Source organism: Aquarana catesbeiana, linkage group LG05 (assembly GCF_042186555.1).
Source record: "Aquarana catesbeiana isolate 2022-GZ linkage group LG05, ASM4218655v1, whole genome shotgun sequence".
Classification (NCBI taxonomy): domain Eukaryota; kingdom Metazoa; phylum Chordata; class Amphibia; order Anura; family Ranidae; genus Aquarana; species Aquarana catesbeiana.
In genome coordinates, this window is record NC_133328.1 from 641097996 (window position 1) to 641120312 (window position 22317).

Sequence of the window (22317 nt, forward strand, 5' to 3'; positions counted from 1 at the left end):
CACAGCTGGTCACAGATTGGGGTAAAGGGCCAATCACAGTGGCTCTTTACCATGTGACTAGCTGTGTCCAATCCCAGCTGATCACAGTGTAAACAAGATTTGCCGGTTATCTGTAATCCTCTCCGCCGGTAGGGCTCCAGTGTGAAAGGGGACATCTACACTGATAATCACTATCCTGATAAACAGTGCAGCCCCAAAAATGCCCACCAATGCTGCCAATCAGTGCCCATCAGTGCTGCCTCTCAGTGCCACCTATCAGGGATGCCTACCAGTGCCACCTATCAGTGTCCATCAGTGCTGTCAATCAGTGCCCACCAGTGCTGCCAATCAGTGCCCACCAGTGCCGCCTATTAGTGCCTACCAGTGCCTACCAGTGCCGCCTATCAGTGCCCATCAGTGCTGCCTATCAGTGCCACCTAGCATTGCCACCTATCAGTGCTCATCAGTGCTGCCTATCAGTGCCGCCTATCAGTGTCCATCAGTGCTGCCTATTAGTGCCACCTATCATTGCCCCCTTTTTTTCAGTCTTTTTCAGGGTAAAGAGCCAATCACAGTGGCTCTTTACCACATGCTAGCTGTGTCCAATCACAGATGATCACAGTGTAAACAAGATTTGCCTGTTATCGGAAATCCTCTCCGCCGGTAACCCTCCAGTGTGAAAGGGGACATCTACACTGATAATCACTATCCTGATAAACAGTGCAGCCCCAAAAGTGCCCACCAGTGCTGCCAATCAGTACCCATCAGTGCTGCCTCTCAGTGCCCATCAATGCTGCCTGTCAGTGCCTATCAGTGATGCCTACCAGTGCTGCCTATTATTGGAGCCTATCAGTGCCCATCAGTGCTGCCAATCAGTGCCCACCAGTGCTGACAATCAGTGCCCATCAGTTCTGCCAATGAGTGCCCACCAATGCTGCCAATCAGTGCTCACCAGTGCTGCCTATCAGTGCCCATAAGTGCTGCCTATTAGTGCCACCTATCATTGTTACCTATCAGTGCCCATCCTATCAGTGCCTATCTGTGCCACCTATCATTGCCGCCTATCAGTGCTCATGAGTCCTGCCTATCAGTGCCCATCAGTGCTGTCTATCAGTGCCACCTATCATTGCCCCCTATCAGTGCCCAACAGTGCTGCCTATTAGTACCACCTATCATTGCCGCCTATCAGTGCCCATCAGTGCTGCCTATCAGTGCCTATCTGTGCCACCTATCATTGCCGCCTATCAGTGCTCATGAGTCCTGTCTATCAGTGCCCATCAGTGCTGTCTATCAGTGCCACCTATCATTGCCCCCTATCAGTGCCCAACAGTGCTGCCTATTAGTACCACCTATCATTGCCACCTATCAGTGCTCATCAGTGCCGCCTATCAGTGCCCATCAGTGCTGCCTACCATTGCCGCCTATCAGTGCCCATCAGTGCCCATCAATGCCTCATATCACTGCACATCAGTGAAGGAGAAAAAATACTTATTTACAAAATGTTATAACAGAAACAAAGGAAAACTTTTTTTTTCAATCTTTTTTTATTTGTTTAGCAAAAAAAAAACACCCCAAGCGGTGATTAAATAACACCAAAAGAAAGCTCTATTTGTTTGAAAAAATTATATAAATGTCATAGATGTACAGTGTTGCATGTCATGCAAAGTATGAGAGCACTGAAAGCTGAAAATTGGCCTGGGCAGGAAGGGGGGTGAAAGTGACCGGTAGGCACGTGGTAAACCTTGGCACCTAGGCTGATCAAGAAAAAAAACAAATCATTTATGGTCAGCTTTAGCACTGTAGATTTACCGCCCTCTACTGGTCACCCCGGCCAGCACTGAAATTAATGTTTATGCCCAACGCAGTCTTCCAGAGGCAGAAACTGATATACCGGTATATATATTTTTTTCTTTACTGACTTCTAGACCACCTATTTCAGCATTTTCTCACTGAAATGAGTCTAGAGAGTAGAGATAGAAAGAGTAAATAGTGGGAAGCTAAAGGGTCAATTCTGGCACTGCTGACCCTTATTCCTTGCACCATCTCAGATTCAGAATACTTCATTAACCCCAAAGGGAAATGACTGATTAATCCCAAAATATATTTTCAGTAAGTGTTCTGACTGTGCTATAGAGCTGCACAATTAATCGTTAAAAAAAAATCCCGATTCAACCCCCTGATGATCTCTATTGCAGAGTTTGCCGATTCTTTCATATAACAAGTGGAGAGACTTATCTGCTCACTCAGCTGTCAAAAAGAAATCCGGGCAGTCTGCCAAGTTTTTAACAACATGAAACATTGTATCTAACACTTCCTTCTTAGATCAAAGGGATAAACTTCTGTATGTAAAGAAAAAATCCAGGCAGTCTGCCAAGTTTTTAACAACATGAAACATTGTAACTAACACTTCCTTCTTAGATCAAAGGGATAAAACTTCTGTGTGTAAAGAAAAAATCCAGGCAGTCTGCTAAGTTTTTAACATGAAACATTGTAACTAATGCTTCCTTTCCTAGATCAAAGGGATAAACTTCTGTGTAAAGAAAAAATACAGGCAGTCTGCCAAGTTGTTAACAACATGAAACGTTGTAACTAACACTTCCTTCTTAGATCAAAGGGATAAACTTCTGTGTGTAAAGAAAAAATCCAGGCAGTCTGCCAAGTTTTTAACAACATGAAACATTGTAACTAACGCTTCCTTCTTAGATCAAAGGGATAAACTTCTGTGTAAAGAAAAAATCTGGGCAGTCTGCCAAGTTTTTAACAACATGAAACATTGTAACTAACGCTTCCTTCTTAGATCAAAGGGATAAACTTCTGTGTAAAGAAAAAATCTGGGCAGTCTGCCAAGTTTTTAACAACATGAAACATTGTAACTAACACTTCCTTCTTAGATCAAAGGGATAAACTTCTGTGTGTAAAGAAAAAACCCAGGCAGTCTGCCAAGTTTTAAACAACATGAAACATTGTAACTAACACTTCCTTCTTAGATCAAAGGGATAAACTGCTGTGTTATGAAAAAATCCAGGCAGTCTGCCAAGTTTTTAACAACATGAAACATTGTAACTAACACTTCCTTCTTAGATCAAAGGGATAAACTTCTGTGTTATGAAAAAATCCAGGCAGTCTGCCAAGTTTTTAACAACATGAAACATTGTAACTAACACTTCCTTCTTAGATCAAAGGGATAAACTTCTGTGTGTAAAAAAAAATCCGGGCAGTCTGCCAAGTTTTTATCGACATGAAACATTGTAACTAACGCTTCCTTCTTAGATCAAAGGGATAAACTTCTGTGTAAAGAAAAAATCTGGGCAGTCTGCCAAGTTTTTAACAACATGAAACATTGTAACTAACACTTCCTTCTTAGATCAAAGGGATAAACTTCTGTGTGTAAAGAAAAAATCCGGGCAGTCTGCCAAGTTTTTAACAACATGAAACATTGTAACTAACACTTCCTTCTTAGATCAAAGGGATAAAACTTCTGTGTAAATGCAGGAAGTTTAACCACTTAAAGTCTAAATCTTTTTCTGACACTTGTTACTTAAGTTAAAATCAATATTTTTTTGCTAGAAAATTACTTGGAACCCCAAACATTATATATATTTTAGCAGAGACCCTAGGGAATAAAATGGTAATTGCTGCAATATTTTATGTCGCACTGTATTTTCCCAGCGGTCTTTCAAATGCAAATTTTGGGGAAAAAATACACTTCAATGAATAAAAAAAAAAAAGAAACAGTAAAGTTAGCCCAATTTTTTTTTGTTTTAACGTGAAAGATGATGTTACGTCGCGAGAATCGTGAGAGAATCGTGATCTATCTTCTATGCAAAAAAATCGTGATTCTCATTTTAGCGAGAATCGTGCAGCTCCACTGTGCTACCTGTCCTCTTTTAGACATTTTCTATAGTAGTATTGTTAGTAGTGTTACAGTTGATACTGAGAGGTGCTACAGACAGAGGTCGCCTGAGGGGCTCCATTAAAGCTTTGCTCTGGGGGTCCCCTGACCCAGGCCCCGGTACACGTCTCATTCTCGGCCATCGTACATATTACATTCAGTAGCTGTGAACAGCCTGCCCTCAGTTATCCCCCATGAATAGAATTACCCAGATGTTGTCTTAAGACTCGCAGCCAAAAAAAATCTCTATCAGCCCCGCTGTGCTCTCCCCGAAGAAAGGAACACCTCTTGATCCGGGCCGGGGGGCCGCCAGGAAAAACATTGGATAGACTGGCAGCCCCCGCCGCACCACGTCACACCGCGGCCAAATCATAACAAGACCAACGTGTGACCCATCGCCGGGGCCGGGGTCACACTCCGGGGTCCTAAGGGAGGAGGTCTTGCTCCGTCCTGGGCCCGCCGGTCCTATGAGAAGGGAAAAAAGTCGGGTTTTCTACTTAGAAACAGATGTGAATGTTTATCTGTGGAGGACGACGGACCCGGGCAAGTAACAATATACAGAAAAAAAAAAAACAATTGACTTGGATATGAAGCTTAAAACCAGCTACATTTTTTATTTTTTAGCTTTGGATAGAGCGGAGAAGGATTAGAACCTCCGTCAGCTTAAATGAGGACAGTTCTCCTCCTTTTTGTTCTGTCCTGGTGGTGGGTGTCACCAGAACAGGAAGTGAGAGGGAAATGCCCCCCCCATACTGATATTCCATTAAAAGCAATATACACTATATTGTCAAAAGTATTGGGACATAGAAAAAACAGGGAGGGCGCACCAACCTTGCGCATTACCAAAGATACAATGTATTTAAATAATAAAAGCAAGAGTCATACTCACAAACAAACATTGAATAGAAGGCTTAACATTGCTCCAAAAATTCAGAACTGTGTCTTCTGGACACTTGCAACCTGGACCGGGTATTAGGAGGAACCAGGTGGTATCACAAAATGGCTTACGCGTTACGAGGGAGTACTACCCTCTTCATCAGAGCCTCAGCTGTTTTTCTACGTTTCAGCTCTAAGGACACCCATTGTTCTGAGGAGGGCAGCAAGACCTTTGACTTCCCATATTTTATCCAGAGGGTTGTCTACACCACTTACATATGGACTAAGGTCCTGAGCGCAAGAGATTGTTTTGCGTTGAAAAGTATTGGGACGCCTGCCTTTACCTGCACATGAACTTTAATGGCATCCCAGTCTTAGTCTGTAGGGTTCAGTATTGAGTTGGCCCCGCCCTTTGCAGCTATAACAGCTTCAACTCTTCCGGGAAGGCTGTCCACAAGGTTTAGGAGGGTGTCTATGGGAATGTTTGACCATTCTTCCAGAAGCGCATTTGTGATGTCAGGCACTGATGTTGGATGAGAAGGCCTGGCTCGGACTCAAGACTTACCTCTTCTAATGAAGCTGACAACACAACGCATCAGCGCCTTGAGGCGATTCAGTTCGCATTTGCAGCGCTTTACAAATCATTCATTCATTCATTCAGTCTCCGCTCTCATTCATCCCAAAGGTGTTCCATCGGGTTGAGGTCAGGGCTCTGTGCAGGCCACTGAAGTTCCTCCACCCCAAACTCGCTCATCCGTGTCTTTATGGACCTTGCTTTGTGCACTGATCCAAATATTTTGGTAGAGGGGGGATTATGGTGTGGGGGTTGTATTTCAGGGGTTGGGCTTGGCCCCTTAGTTCCAGTGAAGGGAACTCTTGAGGCGTCAGCATAACAAGACATTTTGGACAATTTCATGCTCCCAACTTTGTGGGAACAGTTTGGGGACGGCCCCTTCCCGTTCCAACATGACTGCGCACCAGTGCACAAAGCAAGGTCCATAAAGACATGGATGAGCGAGTTTGGGGTGGAGGAACTTGACTGGCCTGCACAGAGTCCTGACCTTAACCCGATAGAATACCTTTGGGATGAATTAGAGCGGAGACTGCAAGCCAGGCCTTCTCGTCCAACATCAATGCCTGACCTCACAAATGCACTTCTGGAAGAATGATCAAACATTCCCATAGACACCCTCCTAAACCTTGTGGACGGCCTTCCCAGAAGAGTTGAATCTGTTATAGCTGCAAAGGGCGGAGCCAACTCAATATTGAACCTTACGGGCTAAGACTGGGATGCCATTAAAGTTCATGTGCGTGTAAAGGCAGGCGTCCCAATACTTTTGGCAATATCGTGTATACTCTTTTATCCAGATAGAATTTACACCTGTCACCTGTTCTCCAGCGTCTGTACGGGATCAATGGGCAAGGCGAAGAGCGTGACAGACTCGCTTTCCTCAGTAATTATTTATGGGTCTCGTTATCAAATTAAGTGATACCAGGGAAGGTGGGGGGAGGGGGAACACAAATATGTAGTCTAGAAAATAAGAGCAAACCAGCGTCTACAGTTCTACAACGTGGTGCACACACGGGCAACTATTCTCTGCCTATAGCCAGCAGGGATGAGCAAATTTGAGAATTTTCCTTTTCGGCAAAAACTGGGATATTTTACCTTTTTTGGCACAAATTGGAGTCATTGGGAAAGGAAAAATTAGGGTTATTTTTAAAGATTAAGTTTAATTTTTTTTTTAACTCAGCAGAAGGGACGGTGCTTACATTGAATGTCCATTGTGCTGGTGGCAGCTCTTTGTTTTATATCTTCAGCCGCTCGCACCCTATCATAGGCACTCGGTGCTGACTATGCTCGCCCCTTTCTGCCCTCCTCTATTCATAGAAGATGCACTGTAGCATCCATCAATGAAAAGTGACCTATGAATGGAGGACAGGTGGATGAATGGAAGGTCCACCTCCTCAGAATGAACTAGGAGTAGACTTCTTTGCATGTAGGCGGGTGCAGTTTAGCCTCCCCGCACAGGGGGCACTGTTTCTGCAGCCGCTATGAAGGGAGGCTAAGGAGAGCTCTTGTTCCTATGAGGCCTCCGTAGGTGTCATCAGGGGAGCAGCCGCCTGATTGAACGCTGCTGTGCTGAATGACGCCCGTGGCCATCTTTAGTGAGGGCAGTGCTAATAAATAGCACTGTTCCACTGCAGTTGGCACGCATTTGCAAAATGACAAGGTTAGGGACAGGAACCCGCTGGTGAGGGACAATGTGTCTAGAGCAGGGAAAGGTTCTGTTGGAGGAGGGACAGATTAGGGACCTCACGCCTGATTCTGCCAACCAGTATACTCCAAGGGGTCATGGATCGAAACTACTTTCAGCCCCCCCCAAGCACTCTTGCTGCCACACTATCAATCAGCCACCTCCTTCGTCAGATGCTGTCCGTTATTGTAAGCTTACTCTTGTGTCTTCTACTGCATAGAGACTGTGCTATAACAAACCTACTGTGAGGAACCATTACGTTTAGATGGCCATCATATTTAGGTCCTATCGCCACCTTGTTGGAACTACTAGGAGAACTTGTGCTGCTATTACCAATGTCAACTTTGTTCTACTACGATGTGCCACATTCATTGGTCTCTGTGTGCAGTTACTCCATGTTGGGTACCAACCAGCTGGCCCTGCCCACAGGCATGATCCCAGATGTTACTCTCTCTCCCATGTGTACTACTACTCACATCAGAAAACACTTAGCCTGGCCTAAAAGGCCTCACAGTCCATATCAGACCGTAACAGAGTCAGGGCGACTACAGCTGGTCCTTCTGGGTATTGAACTACCTCACCTGGGGCTTTAGCCCTTCTAACGGCCCTTGGCACTAGCTGACAATATTCAAAAAGCACTGGGGTGTTTGGCTCCCATGCCCCAGTTCACTAGGCTCATCCAAGCACTGGCATATACAGTATATGGGCACTATCCCCAGCCATCACATCACCATGAGAAGGTTTTCACTAAAAGGGGCCCAACGCCCAATTACACAACTCCCCTAACCACACTATATTGGCAACAGAGCCACCTAGTAGCAGATAAGCTAACTGCACCTACACAGGAGTATCTTTTACTCCTCTCGTTTACCTAACTACCTAAAGTTTTTCCCTGCAGTAGTCTATGTCTCTGCTCCTCCCACAATGGTGAGATTTCCTGCAGTAGTTTGTGTCTCTGCTCCTCCCACAATGGTGCGATTTCCTGCAGAGGTTTGTGTCTCTGCCCCTCCCACAATGGTGACATTTCCTGCAGTAGTTTGTGTCTCTGCCCCTCCCACAATGGTGACATTTCCTGCAGTAGTTTGTGTCTCTGCCCCTCCCACAATGGTGAGATTTTCTGCAGTAGTTTGTGTCTCTGCCCCTCTCACAATGGTGAGATTTCCCTCAGTAGTTTGTGTCTCTGCCCCTCCCACAATGGTGAGATTTCCCTCAGTAGTTTGTGTCTCCGCCCCTCCTATAATGGTGAGATCTCCCTGCAGTAGTTTGTGTCTCTGCCCCTCCCACAATGGTGAGATTTCCCTCCAGTAGTTCGTGTCTCTGCCCCTCCCACAATAGTGAGATTTCCCTGCAGTAGTTTGTGTCTCTGCCCCTCCCACAATGGTGAGATTTCCCTGCAATAGTTTGTGTATCTGCCCCTCCCACAATGGAGAGATTTTTGTACTAGTTGGTGTCTCTGCCCCTCCCACAATGGTGAGATTTCCTGCAGAAGTTTGTGTCTCTGTCCCTCCCACAATGGTGACATTTCCCTGCAGTAGTTTGTGTCTCTGCCCCTCCCACAACGGTGACATTTCCCTGCAGTAGTTTGTGTCTCTGCCCCTCCCACAATGGTGACATTTCCCTGCAGTAGTTTGTGTCTCTGCCCCTCCCACAATGGTGAGATTTCCTGCAGTAGTTTGTGTCTCTGTCCCTCCCACAATGGTGACATTTCCCTGCAGTAGGTTGTGTCTCTGCCCCTCCCACATCGGTGAGATTTCCCTGCAGTAGTTTGTGTCTCTGACCCTCTCACAATGGCGAGCTTCCCCCCCCAGTAGTTTGTGTCTCTGCCCCTCCCACAATGGTGAGATTCCCCTGCAGTAGTTTGTGTCTCTGCCCCTCCCACAATGGTGAGATTTCCCTGCAGTAGTTTGTGTCTCTGCCCCTCCCACAATGGTGAGATTTCCCTGCAGTAGTTTGTGTCTCTGCCTCTCCCACAATGGTGAGACCCCCCCCCCCGTAGTTTATGTCTCTGCTCCTCCCACAATGGTGAGATTTCCTGCAGTAGTTTGTGTCTCTGCCCCTCCCACAATGGTGAGATTTCCCTGCAGTAGTTTGTGTCTCTGCCCCTCTCACAATGGCGAGCTTCCCCCCCCCCCCAGTAGTTTGTGTCTCTGCCCCTCCCACAATGGTGGGATTCCCCTGCAGTAGTTTGTGTCTCTGCCCCTCCCACAATGGTGAGATTTCCCTGCAGTAGTTTGTGTCTCTGCCCCTCCCACAATGGTGAGATTTCCCTGCAGTAGTTTGTGTCTCTGCCCCTCTCACAATGGCGAGCTTCCCCCCCCCCCCAGTAGTTTGTGTCTCTGCCCCTCCCACAATGGTGGGATTCCCCTGCAGTAGTTTGTGTCTCTGCCCCTCCCACAATGGTGAGATTTCCCTGCAGTAGTTTGTGTCTCTGCCCCTCCCACAATGGCGAGCTTCCCCCCCCCAATAGTTTGTGTCTCTGCCCCTCTCACAATGGCGAGCTTCCCCCCCCCAGTAGTTTGTGTCTCTGCCCCTCCCACAATGGTGAGATTTCCCTGCAGTAGTTTGTGTCTCTGCCTCTCCCACAATGGTGAGACCCCCCCCTTAGTTTATGTTTCTGCTCCTCCCACAATGGTGAGATTTCCCTCAGTAGTTTGTGTCTCTGTCCCTCCCAAAATGGTGAAATTTCCGCACAATAGTTTGTGTCTCTGCCCCTCCCATAATGGTGAGATTTCCCTGCAGTAGTTTTTGTCTCTGCCCCTCCCACAATGATGAGATTTCCCTCCCGTAGTTTGTGTCTCTGCCCCTCCCACAATGATGAGATTTCCCTCCCGTAGTTTGTGTCTCTGCCCCTCCCACAATGGGGAGATTTCCCTGCAGTAGTTTGTGTCTCTGCCCCTCCCACAATGATGAGATTTCCTGCAGTAGTTTGTGTCTCTGCCCCTCCCACAATGGTGAGATTTCCTGCAGTAGTTTGCGTCTCTGCCCCTCCCACAATGGTGAGATTTCCCCGAATAGTTTGTGTCTCTGCCCCTCCCACAATGGTGAGATTTCCTGCAGTAGTTGTGTCTCTGCCACTCCCATAATGGTGATATTTCATCCTAGTCATGATGTGTAGAAGCAGCAAAACAGATCTGGACATCTTTACAAGCACTCTGCAGGTTGAATAATGCTGAGGAATGAGGAGGATTGATAAGGTAGGTAGACATCACTAACCTGCAATGTTGATGCATCCAAGCAGGCTAAAATCTCAATTGGGTTTTGTGGTTTATTCAGCCATATGGATCAGAGCCAATCACATAGATTTGGAGCATCCTGAATTTAAAGCCCTGATGGGTCTATCTGGTGCTGGCTCTTATTGGGATGCCATTACAAGGACCATAAGTCCACATGGTGGGTACAGTAGGTGGCATCTGAGGTGTCATTTCAGACATGATGTTTTCCTTGGGGCATCCAATGATCAGATGTGGTCCTTTAACCTATGCCTCAAATTTAAGTTTTATGTACAGAGCATCCATAAAGTATTCACAGTGCTTCACTTTTTCTACATTTTGTTATGTTACAGCCTTATTCCAAAATTGATTAAATTCATTATTTTCCTCAACATTCTACAAACAATCCCCCATAATGACAACGTGAAAGAAGTCACAGCCTTTGCCTTGACACTCATAATTGAGTTCAGGTGCACCCTGTTTCCACTGATTATCCTTGAGATGTTTCTACAACTTGATTGGATTCCACCTGTGGTAAATTCAGGTGATTGAACATGATTTGGAAAGGCACACACCTGTCTATATAAGGGTCCCACAGTTAACAGTGCATGTCAGAGCACAAACCAAGCCATGAAGTCCAAGGAATTGTCTGTAGACCTCTGAGACAGGATTGTATGGAGGCACAGATCTGGGGAAGGGTAAAGAAACATTTCTGCAGCATTGAAGGTCCCAATGAGCACAGTGGTCTCCATCATTCATAAATGGAAGAAGTTTGGAACCACCAGGACTCTTCCTAGAGCGGGCCGCCCGACCAAACTGAGCGATCGGGGGAGAAGGGCCTTAGTCAGGGAGGTGACCAAGAACACAGATGGTCACTCTGCAAGAGCTCCAGCTTTTTTCTGTGGAGAAAGGAGAACCTTCCAGAAGAACATCCATCTCTGCAGCATTCCACCAAGCAGGCCTGTATGGTAGAATGGCCAGACCGAAGCCACTCCTCAGTAAAAGGCATATGACAGCCCGCCTGGAGTTTGCCAAAAGGCACCTGAAGGACTCTCAGACCATGAGGAACAAAATTCTCTGGTCTGATGAAACAAACTTTGAACTCTTTGGCCTGAATGGTAAGCATAATGTCTGGAGGAAACCAGGCACCGCTCATCACCTGGCCAATACCATCCCTACAGTGAAGCATGGTGGTGGCAGCATCATGCTGTGGGGGTGTTTTTTAGAGGCAGGAACTGAGAGAGACTAATCAGGATCGAGGGAAAGATGAATGCAGCAATGTACAGAGACATCCTTGATGAAAACCTGCTCCAGAGCGCTCTGGACCTCAGACTGGGGTGAAGGTTCTTCTTCCAACAGGACAACGACCCTAAGCACACAGCCAAGATAACAATGGAGTGGCTACGGCACAACTCTGCGAATGTCATTGAGTGGCCCAGCCAGAGCCCAGAATTGAACCCGATTGAACGTTCATCTCTAGAGAGATCTGAATATGGCTGTGCACCGAAGCTCCCCATCCAACCCGATGGAGCTTGAGAGGTCCTGGAAAGAAGAATGGGAGAAACTGCCCAAAATTAGGTGTGCCAAGCTTGTTGCATCATACAGTACTCAAAAAGACTTGAGGCTGTAATTAGTGCCAAAGGAGCTTCACCAAAGTATTGAGCAAAGGCTGTGAATACTTATGTACATGGGAGGAGCCTGTGATACTTATGTACATGGGAGGAGTCTGTGATACTTATGTACATGGGAGGAGTCTGTGATACTTATGTACATGGGAGGAGCCTGTGATACTTATGTACATGGGAGCAGTCTGTGATACTTATTTACATGGGAGTAGCCTATGATACTTATGTACATGGGAGGAGTCTGTGATACTTATGTACATGGGAGGAGCTTGTGATACTTATGTACATGGGAGGAGTCTGTGATACTTATGTACATGGGAGGAGCCTGTGATACTTATGTACATGGGAGGAATCTGTGATACTTATGTACATGGGAGGAGCCTGTGATACTTATGTACATGGGAGGAGTCTGTGATACTTATGTACATGGGAGGAGCCTGTGATACTTATGTACATGGGATTTTTTTCCTTTTTCTATTTTTATAAATTTGCAAAGATTTTAAACAAACTTCTCTCATGTTGTCATTATGGGCGATTGCAGAATTTTGAAGAAAATAATGAAATAAATCCATTTTGGAATAAGGCTTTAACAAAAATGTGGAAAAAGTGAAGCCTTGTGAATACATTCCGGGTGCACTGTATACAGCGGCTCAACCCATCTCTGCCCCATGGAAAAAGGCGTGTCCGAAATGATTTATTTTAGCCTGGCTATAGAGAAAGTCCATGTTCCAATGCTGGGATATTTTTTGTCCTCTTCATCTTCAGCATCCCTACTGGAGACAAAAGACACATTATGGGAAGTTTCTCCACCTTTGATATCGGTTGTTATTGCATACAATGTTGCCTGTGGCTGTCATCGTTCCCTGAAGAAGTCCCGTCCACAGGGACGATACGCGTGCGGGAGGGTACCGTGACGTCACTGCAGCCACCTTCCTTGTTTCATGCATGTTATGCTGTATGCCTCACATCCCAGCACTGGGGTTGCAGTGCTATGTTTCTAAGTAACATTTTATTTACCATTACTAAAAGCTGGTTTTAGTCAAAACAGGGAGCACTTTATAAGTCTCATTGATTTTACATGAACCATGACTGCATAAGTGATTTCCCATATTGCTTGCTGCATTACTGAAGCTGGACTTCGATCGTTGGATCGGACATAAACAGACTTGCATCCTATGATTGCCCCAGTGGGGACTTGCTTGTATGACCTTTCTGTTAATTCAGAGGTCCACATATTAAGGTGAGTGGCCTGCACCTACGGTGGTGGAAGCACCGATAAGAACGCACACTGTTTACGATCGTCTTTGAGCACTCTGGTCACCATTGAGGAGTTTTCTCTTGACTGCTGGTGTCTTCATCGTCTTTTGGCTTTCCATTATTTCTCATATCTGGGGACTTTTTAATGCGTTTTATAGCAGTTCAAATCATCTTTGTGCATTTTAGTTACATTTTTTTTTTAGCGCTGCACTAGTTTAGTATTTTGTGGCTGTCATCTGATTTGCCTCCACTAGATGGCGGCGGCAGTCCATTTATGATAGGAGAATGTTTGTGAAAATGTTATTTTTCATAAAATCATCGTCGCAAAATTCAATCTCCACGATTGATTAATCTTGTTTTTGACAAGTAAAAAAAAAAAAAAAAAAAAAGAAATGAAAAAAGCTTTTCACTTGTTTTCACTTCCAAAGTTGTTTTTTTTTCTTAATAACGGCGTCTGTGACTACAGTCCTCCATTGTCATCAGCGGCAGAATGGGGGGGGGGGGGGGGGGTAGTTTACTGGAAGTGGTTGAACTTTTTTTTTTTAATAGTCCTTTTTTCCACTTTAATTACACAGAATTACTATACATATTCACAACTTTGTGTTTTAACTCTTTATAAATAAGAAGATAGAGGTGTGCACATTTCCCCAGGCCAGGCCCTATTGCATAACTCCCAAGCTTAGAGCATAGTCTGGGAATGATGCCCAATTGTGCTTTGGCAAAGGTGGGCATGGATAAATTTACCTGGATGTGGATCAAAGGGGCATGTTTAAATGAAAGCTTGCTTTTGCTTACAGTATACACCGTATATACACCCACCGGCCCCTTTATTAGGTACACCTTGCTAGTACCGGCTTGGACTGCTAGTACTAGGGTTGCCACCTTTTCTTCAAGCAGCGCATGGCAATTTAAGGGCGAATGCTGTGGACTCTGGTGCAAGGAGGTTTCTGCTCACCAAAGCTCCCACGTACTTTAGATTTTCCCAGCATTCCCCCTTAAAATCAAAGTTCCCAAAGCCCCCCTTACATCAGAGTCCACAGAGCCCCCCCCCCCCTTAAATCTGAGTACCCCTTACCTTAGTGTAATCACTCGCTCAGGCTTCGACACCTTCCATCCACAATGTATCTGCTGGCTGCTGACCTTCAAATTTCTAGCTCACCCACCCCTTTCCCGAGGCACAGAACACCAGGGATTGGAGTGTGGGTGGGCAGACAGACGGGTAAGGGTGGGAGGTGGAGGAGCAGATTCAGCCATCTCTCCTGTCCCGTCCATGTGTGGGGGTGGGGCCTGTGCACACACCTATGTACTTGGTTGTGGTACTGGTTATTTGGGGAACTGCAGTTCGTTCTGTATAAGGTGTCTGGGTTGCAAGCGGTCTGAAACCCGGACACATGATTCAAAACCCGGACTGTCCGGGTCAATCCTGTACAGGTGGCAACCCTAGTTGGACCACCTTTTGCCTTCGGAACTGCCTTCATTTTTGCATGACATAGATTCCACAATGTGTTGGAGACATTCCTCAGAGATTTTGCTCTATAGTGACATGATGGCATCACGCAGTTGCTGCAGATTTGTCGGCTGCACATCCATGATGCCAATCTTCCATTCCACCACATCCCAAAGGTGCTCTATTGGATGAGATGTGGTGAGTGTGGAGGCCATTGGAGTACAGGGACCTCATTGTCCAGTGGTGAGATGATTGGAGCTTTGTGACATGGTGCATTATCCTGCTGGAAGGAGCCATCAGAAGATGGGGACACTGTAGTCATGAAGGGATGGACATGATCAACAACAATACTCAGGTAGGCCGTGGGGGTTAAATGATGCTCAGTTGGTACTAAGGGGCCCACATGCACCCCTTGAGTAACTTAAAACCAGTTTTCGAGCCGAGTAAACAACTTTACTGATCATTAGGCAGAACATTCATGATGTGCAACAATGTCCTTTCCTTAGTGGCTGCCCCAGGTTACCTGTGCAGGGTAGCATCTTTGGGAAAAGTCCAAACTGGTGATAACTCGAACATAGGCGTTCAAATCCTTGGGAGTCTTCTGATGGGTCAGCAATCCAGCGAGCTTCTGTTCGTTCCCCACCTGCTCTGAGACAAACAAAAAAAATAACAGTTTACTGAATCAAATCAGGCAAAAATTGCGATTGGTTGCCGGAGTTTACAGTGTATCATTACCGCTCACTGACTGGCTGCTAGAGGTTACAGCTCACATTATGGCTCATATTATTTGATAGAGATTATAGCACATGACTTCTGCTTGTTTATTGGTTGCTAGAGGTTACTGTACAACAATACTGCTCACAGATTGGTTGATAGAGGTTACTGGACATCCTTACCACTCACTAATTGGTTGCTAGTGGTTACTTCACATTATTACTGCTCACTGATTGGTTGCTGGAGGTTACTGCATATCCTTACTGCTCAATGATTGGCTGCAAGAGGTTAGTGCACATCATTACTGCTCACTGATTGGTTGCTAAAGGTTACAGCAAATCATCTCACTGCCTGCACACCATGGACTGGGTAGGTGAGGGGACCCATCAATAGACAAAAAACTCCTAGAGATCTGAGGACTCCTGGAATCAGTGGCAGTTCTGGGGGGGTTGATCAGTGGCGATGCTGGGGGGTTGATGGGATCAGTGGCACTGGTGGGGGTGGGATTAGTTAGGAGGCAGTACACTGTGGCAAATGCTGAATCATTGTAGATTGTGGATTTACACCGACCAATAGTGTAAGGGCAATTCATCACTTACCACCAATGTAAAGAGAAATGTACATGGATTACCAATGTAATGAAGAATTTACACTGACAACCAATGTAATGGGGGATTTTTCATCAACAACCAATAAAGGGGCATTTCTAGACTGGCCACCAATGTAAAGGGGGATTTACACTCGCCACCAATTTAAAGGGGGCTTCTACATGGAGCACTAATGTAAGTGAGGTTTCGAAACTGACCACAAATGCAAGTTTGGATTTTTTTTTTACCAATTACCAATATAAAGAAGAGTTTCTACACTGGCCACCAATATAATGGGGATTTACACTGGCCACCAATGTAAGGGGGACCTTCACACTAGCCACTAGTGTGAATGAAAGGATTGTCCACCAAGCCCCAATGCAATGAGAAGATTTACACTGACCACCAATGTAACTGAGTCATTTAGGCTGTATTCACATTTGTGTGTCGGGAACGCATGCAAAATCATTTTCCTGGCAACACAGAAACATGCTACCCTTTAGCAAATACACAGCACCATTCATTGTTAATGACACTCTCATGCATCTGCTGAGATATGTGTAATCACATGCACCAAAATTCAGGGTACTGTGGCACCATGTTATTTTGAAAAAGGGTCCCACGTCCAATTTTCCCCTTTACCTCCCCAGTGGACAACATTCAGCAGAAGTGATGGTGGATATGACCTCGGGGGGGTGGGGACATGATATACATATGAATGCACCTCCATTTAAATATCAATGCCGCCACTATTTATATAACAATGCAGGTTATTTACATGTAAACACAGGGCCTGCAGGTGAGTAATCGTTACACAGCAATAGGGCAGAGCTGGGCAAAATTAGTAACAGAACTTCACACTGAGATATCAGGACACAGCACAGGACTAAAACTTCAAGGGACAAGGAAATTTAAACTGGGATAGTTGACAAGTATGAGGCAGCTGCTAAGGGCCCCACAACAATGATGGGGCCCAGGGCAGCTACCCCTTTTGCCCTGCCTTAATGACAGCCCTGACTGATGGGCACTGTTAGGTGGCACTAATGGGCACTAATAAATGGCACTGATAGGCAGCGCTGATGAGGAGGCACTGACAGTCATTACTGATGGGCACTGATTGGCATCTGTAAAGGGCACTGACAGGCGTTACTGATGGGCACAGATTGGCACTCTGATGGGCACTGATTGGCATTTTGGTGGGCACGATTGGCATTTTGGTGGGCACATCTGATGGGGGCTGCGCTGATAAATAATGCGCTGATTATCAGTGCAAACCCCCCCTCTGTCAGTAGAGCTGCCGATTGGCTCTCCCTGTCAGTGCTATCTGAGGAAAGCAGTTTACCGTCACTTCCTGGTTACCCTTGTGACCAGCTGTGATTGGTCACAGCTGATCACGTGGTTAAGAGCCTACGTCATAGGCTCTTTACCATGATTGGAGTTGCGGTGCGTCAGAGCGACACACAGCACCACCGATTGCCGCGATGCACGCCCCGGGGCGTGCACGAGCGGCTTATCCTGCTGGATGTCATATGACACCCAGTCAGGATAATGGAACCACATTGTTGACGTCACTCCGCAATAGGGCAGGCAAGAAGTGGTTAAAAACAACTTTACATTAGTATGTTGTCCATCTAGACATGTGCAGAACGAAAAAAAAAAAAAAGTTTCATTTTTGTAAATTACCTAATTTTATTTTGTTAAAATAAATTTGTTAAAGTGGTTGTAAACCTTTGTTTTTTTTTTTTATAAAAATAACAAACATGTTATACTTACCTGCCCTGTGCAATACTTTTGCACAGAGCAGCCTCTATTTTCTTCTGGGGTTCCCCGCCGGCGCTCCAAGCCCCTCCTCTTCATGGGGTGCCCCCCAGGGAAAGACACTTTCCCTGAGGGCACCCATGCAAGCTCGCTCCTGAGTCCTGCTGCTGCGTCTATTGACACAGACAGCGGGACTCAACCCCCCCCCACAGCCCCCTCAACCCCTGCTCCTGTGACACTGGATTTGATTGACAGCAGCGGGAGCCAATGGTTCCTGCTGCTATCAATCTGTCCAGTGAGGAGAGAGACAGCAGCTGGAGCCGCTGCGCTCGTGCACAACGCTGGATCGGATCAGGCTCGGGTAAAAAAAAGGGGGGGGGGAGCGGCAGCATGGAAGGTTTTTCACTTTAATGCATAGAATGTATTAAGGTTAAAAACCTTAAGGCTTTAGAACCACTTTAAATTTGTTTTCGGAATACGTTTATTTTTGTTTCATTTATTTATTTTCGAATCCAATTTGAATTTCAATTTGACCGAATTTGGAAAATTGGAATGGCCATTCAAATTCAAAATGTTTTCAATTCAAATGCGGCTGCTGAATTATTCACATCTAAGAATTGCAATATGTTTAAATATAATGTAAAGGAAGGGCTCCCTATAGCTGCACCTCTGTACAATCCCTACAATCGATCAGTGGTAAATGCCAACCTCAGCCTGGACTCCAACCAGGCCATGCCCCCAACGTGTTTCGCTCTGCCCCTCTGACCTTAATCATGGGAATTTTTAGATTTCATATTAGTTCCGAATTCAAATCAAATTAGTTATTTTGAGCAAATTTAACTTCGTTTACATTCATTGCTATTATGATTCGGAATTTCTGAATGATGAAAAATTTGTCCAAATTTTGATTCGGAACAAAACGAATCGCACATGTCTACGCCCATCCTAAAGTAGGATATATGAAACATAGAGATTTATTGGAATAGAGTATTGGGGCCATTGCCCTTATGTGAACCCAACAAATTATCACAAGGTTCCCCCTTTTCACTGCCTCTACGCATTTCATGGTGTACAAGCCCACTCCCTCAGGAGGTTAAATTGGGAGAATACCGAATTGCACTTATGAAATGGGTTCAAAGGGTTATTTGATGGGTTTGAAGGGTTATGAGATGGGTTTGAATGGTCATGAGATGGGTTTGAAGGGTCAGGAGATGGGCTTAAAGGGTTATGAAATGGGTTTGAAGGGTTAGGAGATGGTTTTGAAGGGTTATAAGTTGGGTTTGAACGGTCAGGAGATGGATTTGAAGGGTTAAGAGATAGGTTTGAACGGTTATGAGATGGGTTTGAACGGTTATGAGATGGGTTTGAAGGGTTAGGAGATGGGTTTGAAGGGTTATTTGATGGGTTCGAAGGGTTATGAGATGGGTTTGAATGGTCATGAGATGGGCTTAAAGGGTTATGAAATGGGTTTGAAGGGTTATGAGATGGGTTTGAAGGGTTATGAGATGGGTTTGAAGGGTTATGAGATGGGTTTGAAGGGTCAGGAGATGGGCTTAAAGGGTTATGAAATGGGTTTGAAGGGTTATGAGATGGGTTTGAAGGGTTATGAGATGGGTTTGAAGGGTTATGAGATGGGTTTGAAGGGTCAGGAGATGGATTTGAAGGGTTAAGAGATGGGTTTAAAGGGTTATGAGATGGGTTTGAACGGTTATGAGATGGGTTTGAACGGTTATGAGATGGGTTTGAAGGGTTATGAGATGGGTTCAAAGGGTTATGAGATGGGTTTGAAGTGTCATGAGATGGGTTCAAATGGTTTGGCCCCCTTGTGCATTTGCAGGGGCTAAGATTATGGCGGAGTGATGTAATGGGTAAGTAAAGTAAGTATATAGAATCCTTGTGGTCCTTAGTTAAAACTCAGGATCTCACAATGGTGACCAATTATTCCAGGAAAATTCAATGGAAAATTGCATCCAAAGAAAAGAGAAATGGATCAAATGGCCAATGGACCATTGTAAATTGTTTCCTGCATAAAGAAAAGGGGGCCCCAAACATCAGCACTGACCAGGTGGCTGTAAGTTGTAGAAGTTTTTTTTTTTTTTTAATAGATGGAATCCTTTACTTTAATGAAAGTTAAATAGACTGAATATCTATTTCGGTGACTTCACTTTTCAAACTTTGTTTTGTACAAGATTCTGGAGTTATGTTTAAGTAAGAAAATATAAAATTTTATTGATGTATTTTGTTTCTATGGATAATATATCGGAAAGGACCCTGTGTTTTTCTTGCTTATTAATGGTTTGTAAAACAACAGTCAGATCCCATCAGAGAATCTATGGTGCAAGATGGGAAATCTGATTTATTTTCGCCTTCTTTATAATTAGGCCTCTGTAGAAACAGAAATATAGATTTTGATGAATGATCATTCTGAATGTATTTGTTTGTAAAGCGAAAAGCTAATGAACTCCTCTGATTTTCATTTTAGGCCCCCACAGATCCCCCGAAGCAGAAGCCTGACCCGGTGAACTCAGAGACGGTAGTGTTCTGGGGACTGCGGCTGTGGCAAGTGATCGGCGTCTTCTCCATCTTTGTCCTGGCAGTCAGTAAGTCCACTTCTTTTTTTTTTTTAAATCAGCCTAGTTCACTTTAAAGTATAAGTCCACTTGTGTTAAAAGAAAAAGCCCAACCCTATACATTGCACGGGTCATAAACTTTTTTACAGATTCTTAAGCGCATCTATACTGGAGATATTGAAGTTTACAATGTGTGAACATGAAAAGTAGCTTAATCTGCATCCCTTTAACCTTCTTGAGTCTTTTAAAATATTTGAACAAAACTTAATCTCCTGCCACAGGGGATGCTTCTAATTTGACTTCAGTGCTGTGCACACTCCCAGCTTGCCAGATTAAGGTAGGTAAGTCACTTATAACAATAAATTGCAAAATGGCTTGTGAAGCGATTATGTATGTATTGTTGGGAGAAGGGCATCCAGTGCCCAGGGTGAAGATGCCAAAGTGTGCCTCCCTTGGGTTTCACGTGAATCTGGAAGTATAAAATTCATATCATGAGACCTTCTCTGCCTTTGCTAGGCAACTTGCACTGATTTTTGAATACAGCTGGACCAACAATGAACCTTCCCTCACCATCTCCAACAATGAGCCTTCCCTCCCCACCTCCATCAATGAGCCTTCCCTCCCCACCTCCATCAATGAGCCTTCTATCCTCACTTCAATCAATGAGCCTTCCCTCCCCACCTCCATCAATGAGCCTTCCCTCCCCACCTCCATCAATGAGCCTTCCATCCTTACCTACATCAATGAGCCTTCCCTCCCTACCTCCATCAATGAGCCTTCCCTCCCCACCTCCAACAATGAGCCTTCTCTCCCCCACCTCCATCAATGAGCCTTTCATCCTCACCTCCATCAATGAGCCTTCCCTCCCCACCTCCATCAATGAGCCTTCCCTCCCCACCTCCATCAATGAGCCTTCCATCCTTACCTACATCAATGAGCCTTCCCTCCCTACCTCCATCAATGAGCCTTCCCTCCCCACCTCCAACAATGAGCCTTCTCTCCCCCACCTCCATCAATGAGCCTTTCATCCTCACCTCCATCAATGAGCCTTCCATCCCCACCTCCATCAATGAGCCTTCCCTCCCCACCTCCATCAATGAGCCTTCCATCCCCACCTCCATCAATGAGCCTTCCATCCCCACCTCCATCAACGAGCCTTCCCTCCCCACCTCCATCAATGAGCCTTCTGTCCTCACTTCAATCAATGAGCCTTCCATCCCCACCTCCATCAACGAGCCTTCCCTCCCCACCTCCATCAATGAGCCTTCTGTCCTCACTTCAATCAATGAGCCTTCCCTCCCCACCTCCATCAATGAGCCTTCCCTCCCCACCTCCATCAATGAGCCTTCCATCCTTACCTCCATAAATGAGCCTTCCCTCCCCACCTCCATCAATCAGCCTTCCCTCCCCACCTCCATCAATGAGCCTTCTATCTTCACTTCAATCAATGAGCCTTCCCTCCCCACCTCCATCAATGAGCCTTCACTCCCCAGCTCCATCAATGAGCCTTCAATGCTTACCTCCATCAATGAGCCTTCCCTCCCCACCTCCATCAATGAGCCTTCCCTCCCCACCTCCATCAATGAGCCTTCTATCCTCACTTCAATCAATGAGCCTTCCCTCCCTACCTCCATCAATGAGCCTTCCCTCCCCACCTCCAACAATGAGCCTTCCCTCCCCACCTCCAACAATGAGCCTTCTCTCCCCACCTCCATCAATGAGCCTTCCCTCCCCACCTCCATCAATGAGCCTTCCCTCCCCACCTCCATCAATGAGCCTTTCATCCTCACCTCCATCAATGAGCCTTCCCTCCCCACCTCCATCAATGAGCTTTCTCTCCCCCACCTCCATCAATGAGCCTTCCATCCTCACCTCCATCAATGAGCCTTCCATCCTTACCTCCACCAATGAGCCTTCCCTCCCCACCTCCAACAACGAGCCTTGGTCATGACCCTGTTGTCGGTTTTCCTTCCTTTAGTGGATCTGGTCCACTTCTCCACCAGAAAGCGACTTGTGCAGGTACAGCCAGAGAGACTAGGATTTATTTTCATACGTGGAACCTGACCACGTTGGTGGATGTTGGACATGGTATTAATGCTTTTCTGAAGCTGGAGCACGGTACAGATGTTTGCAGACAGTTTTCCCCTT

At 45.7% G+C, this 22317-nt stretch overlaps 1 protein-coding gene across 3 annotated transcripts in view; it reads left to right on the forward strand.

The window, feature by feature from the left end:
* TMIE (transmembrane inner ear) overlaps positions 1-22317 on the forward strand; it is a 139873-nt gene that overhangs the window by 20726 nt on the left and 96830 nt on the right. For all 3 annotated transcript variants that reach the window (XR_012244578.1, XM_073632441.1, XM_073632442.1), the window contains exon 2: positions 20082-20199. Coding sequence is in view for 2 of the 3 variants with exons in the window: in XM_073632441.1 (XP_073488542.1) it covers positions 20082-20199 (118 nt within the window). In the remaining variant the exon portion in view is untranslated. The remainder of the gene's footprint in view (positions 1-20081; positions 20200-22317) is intronic.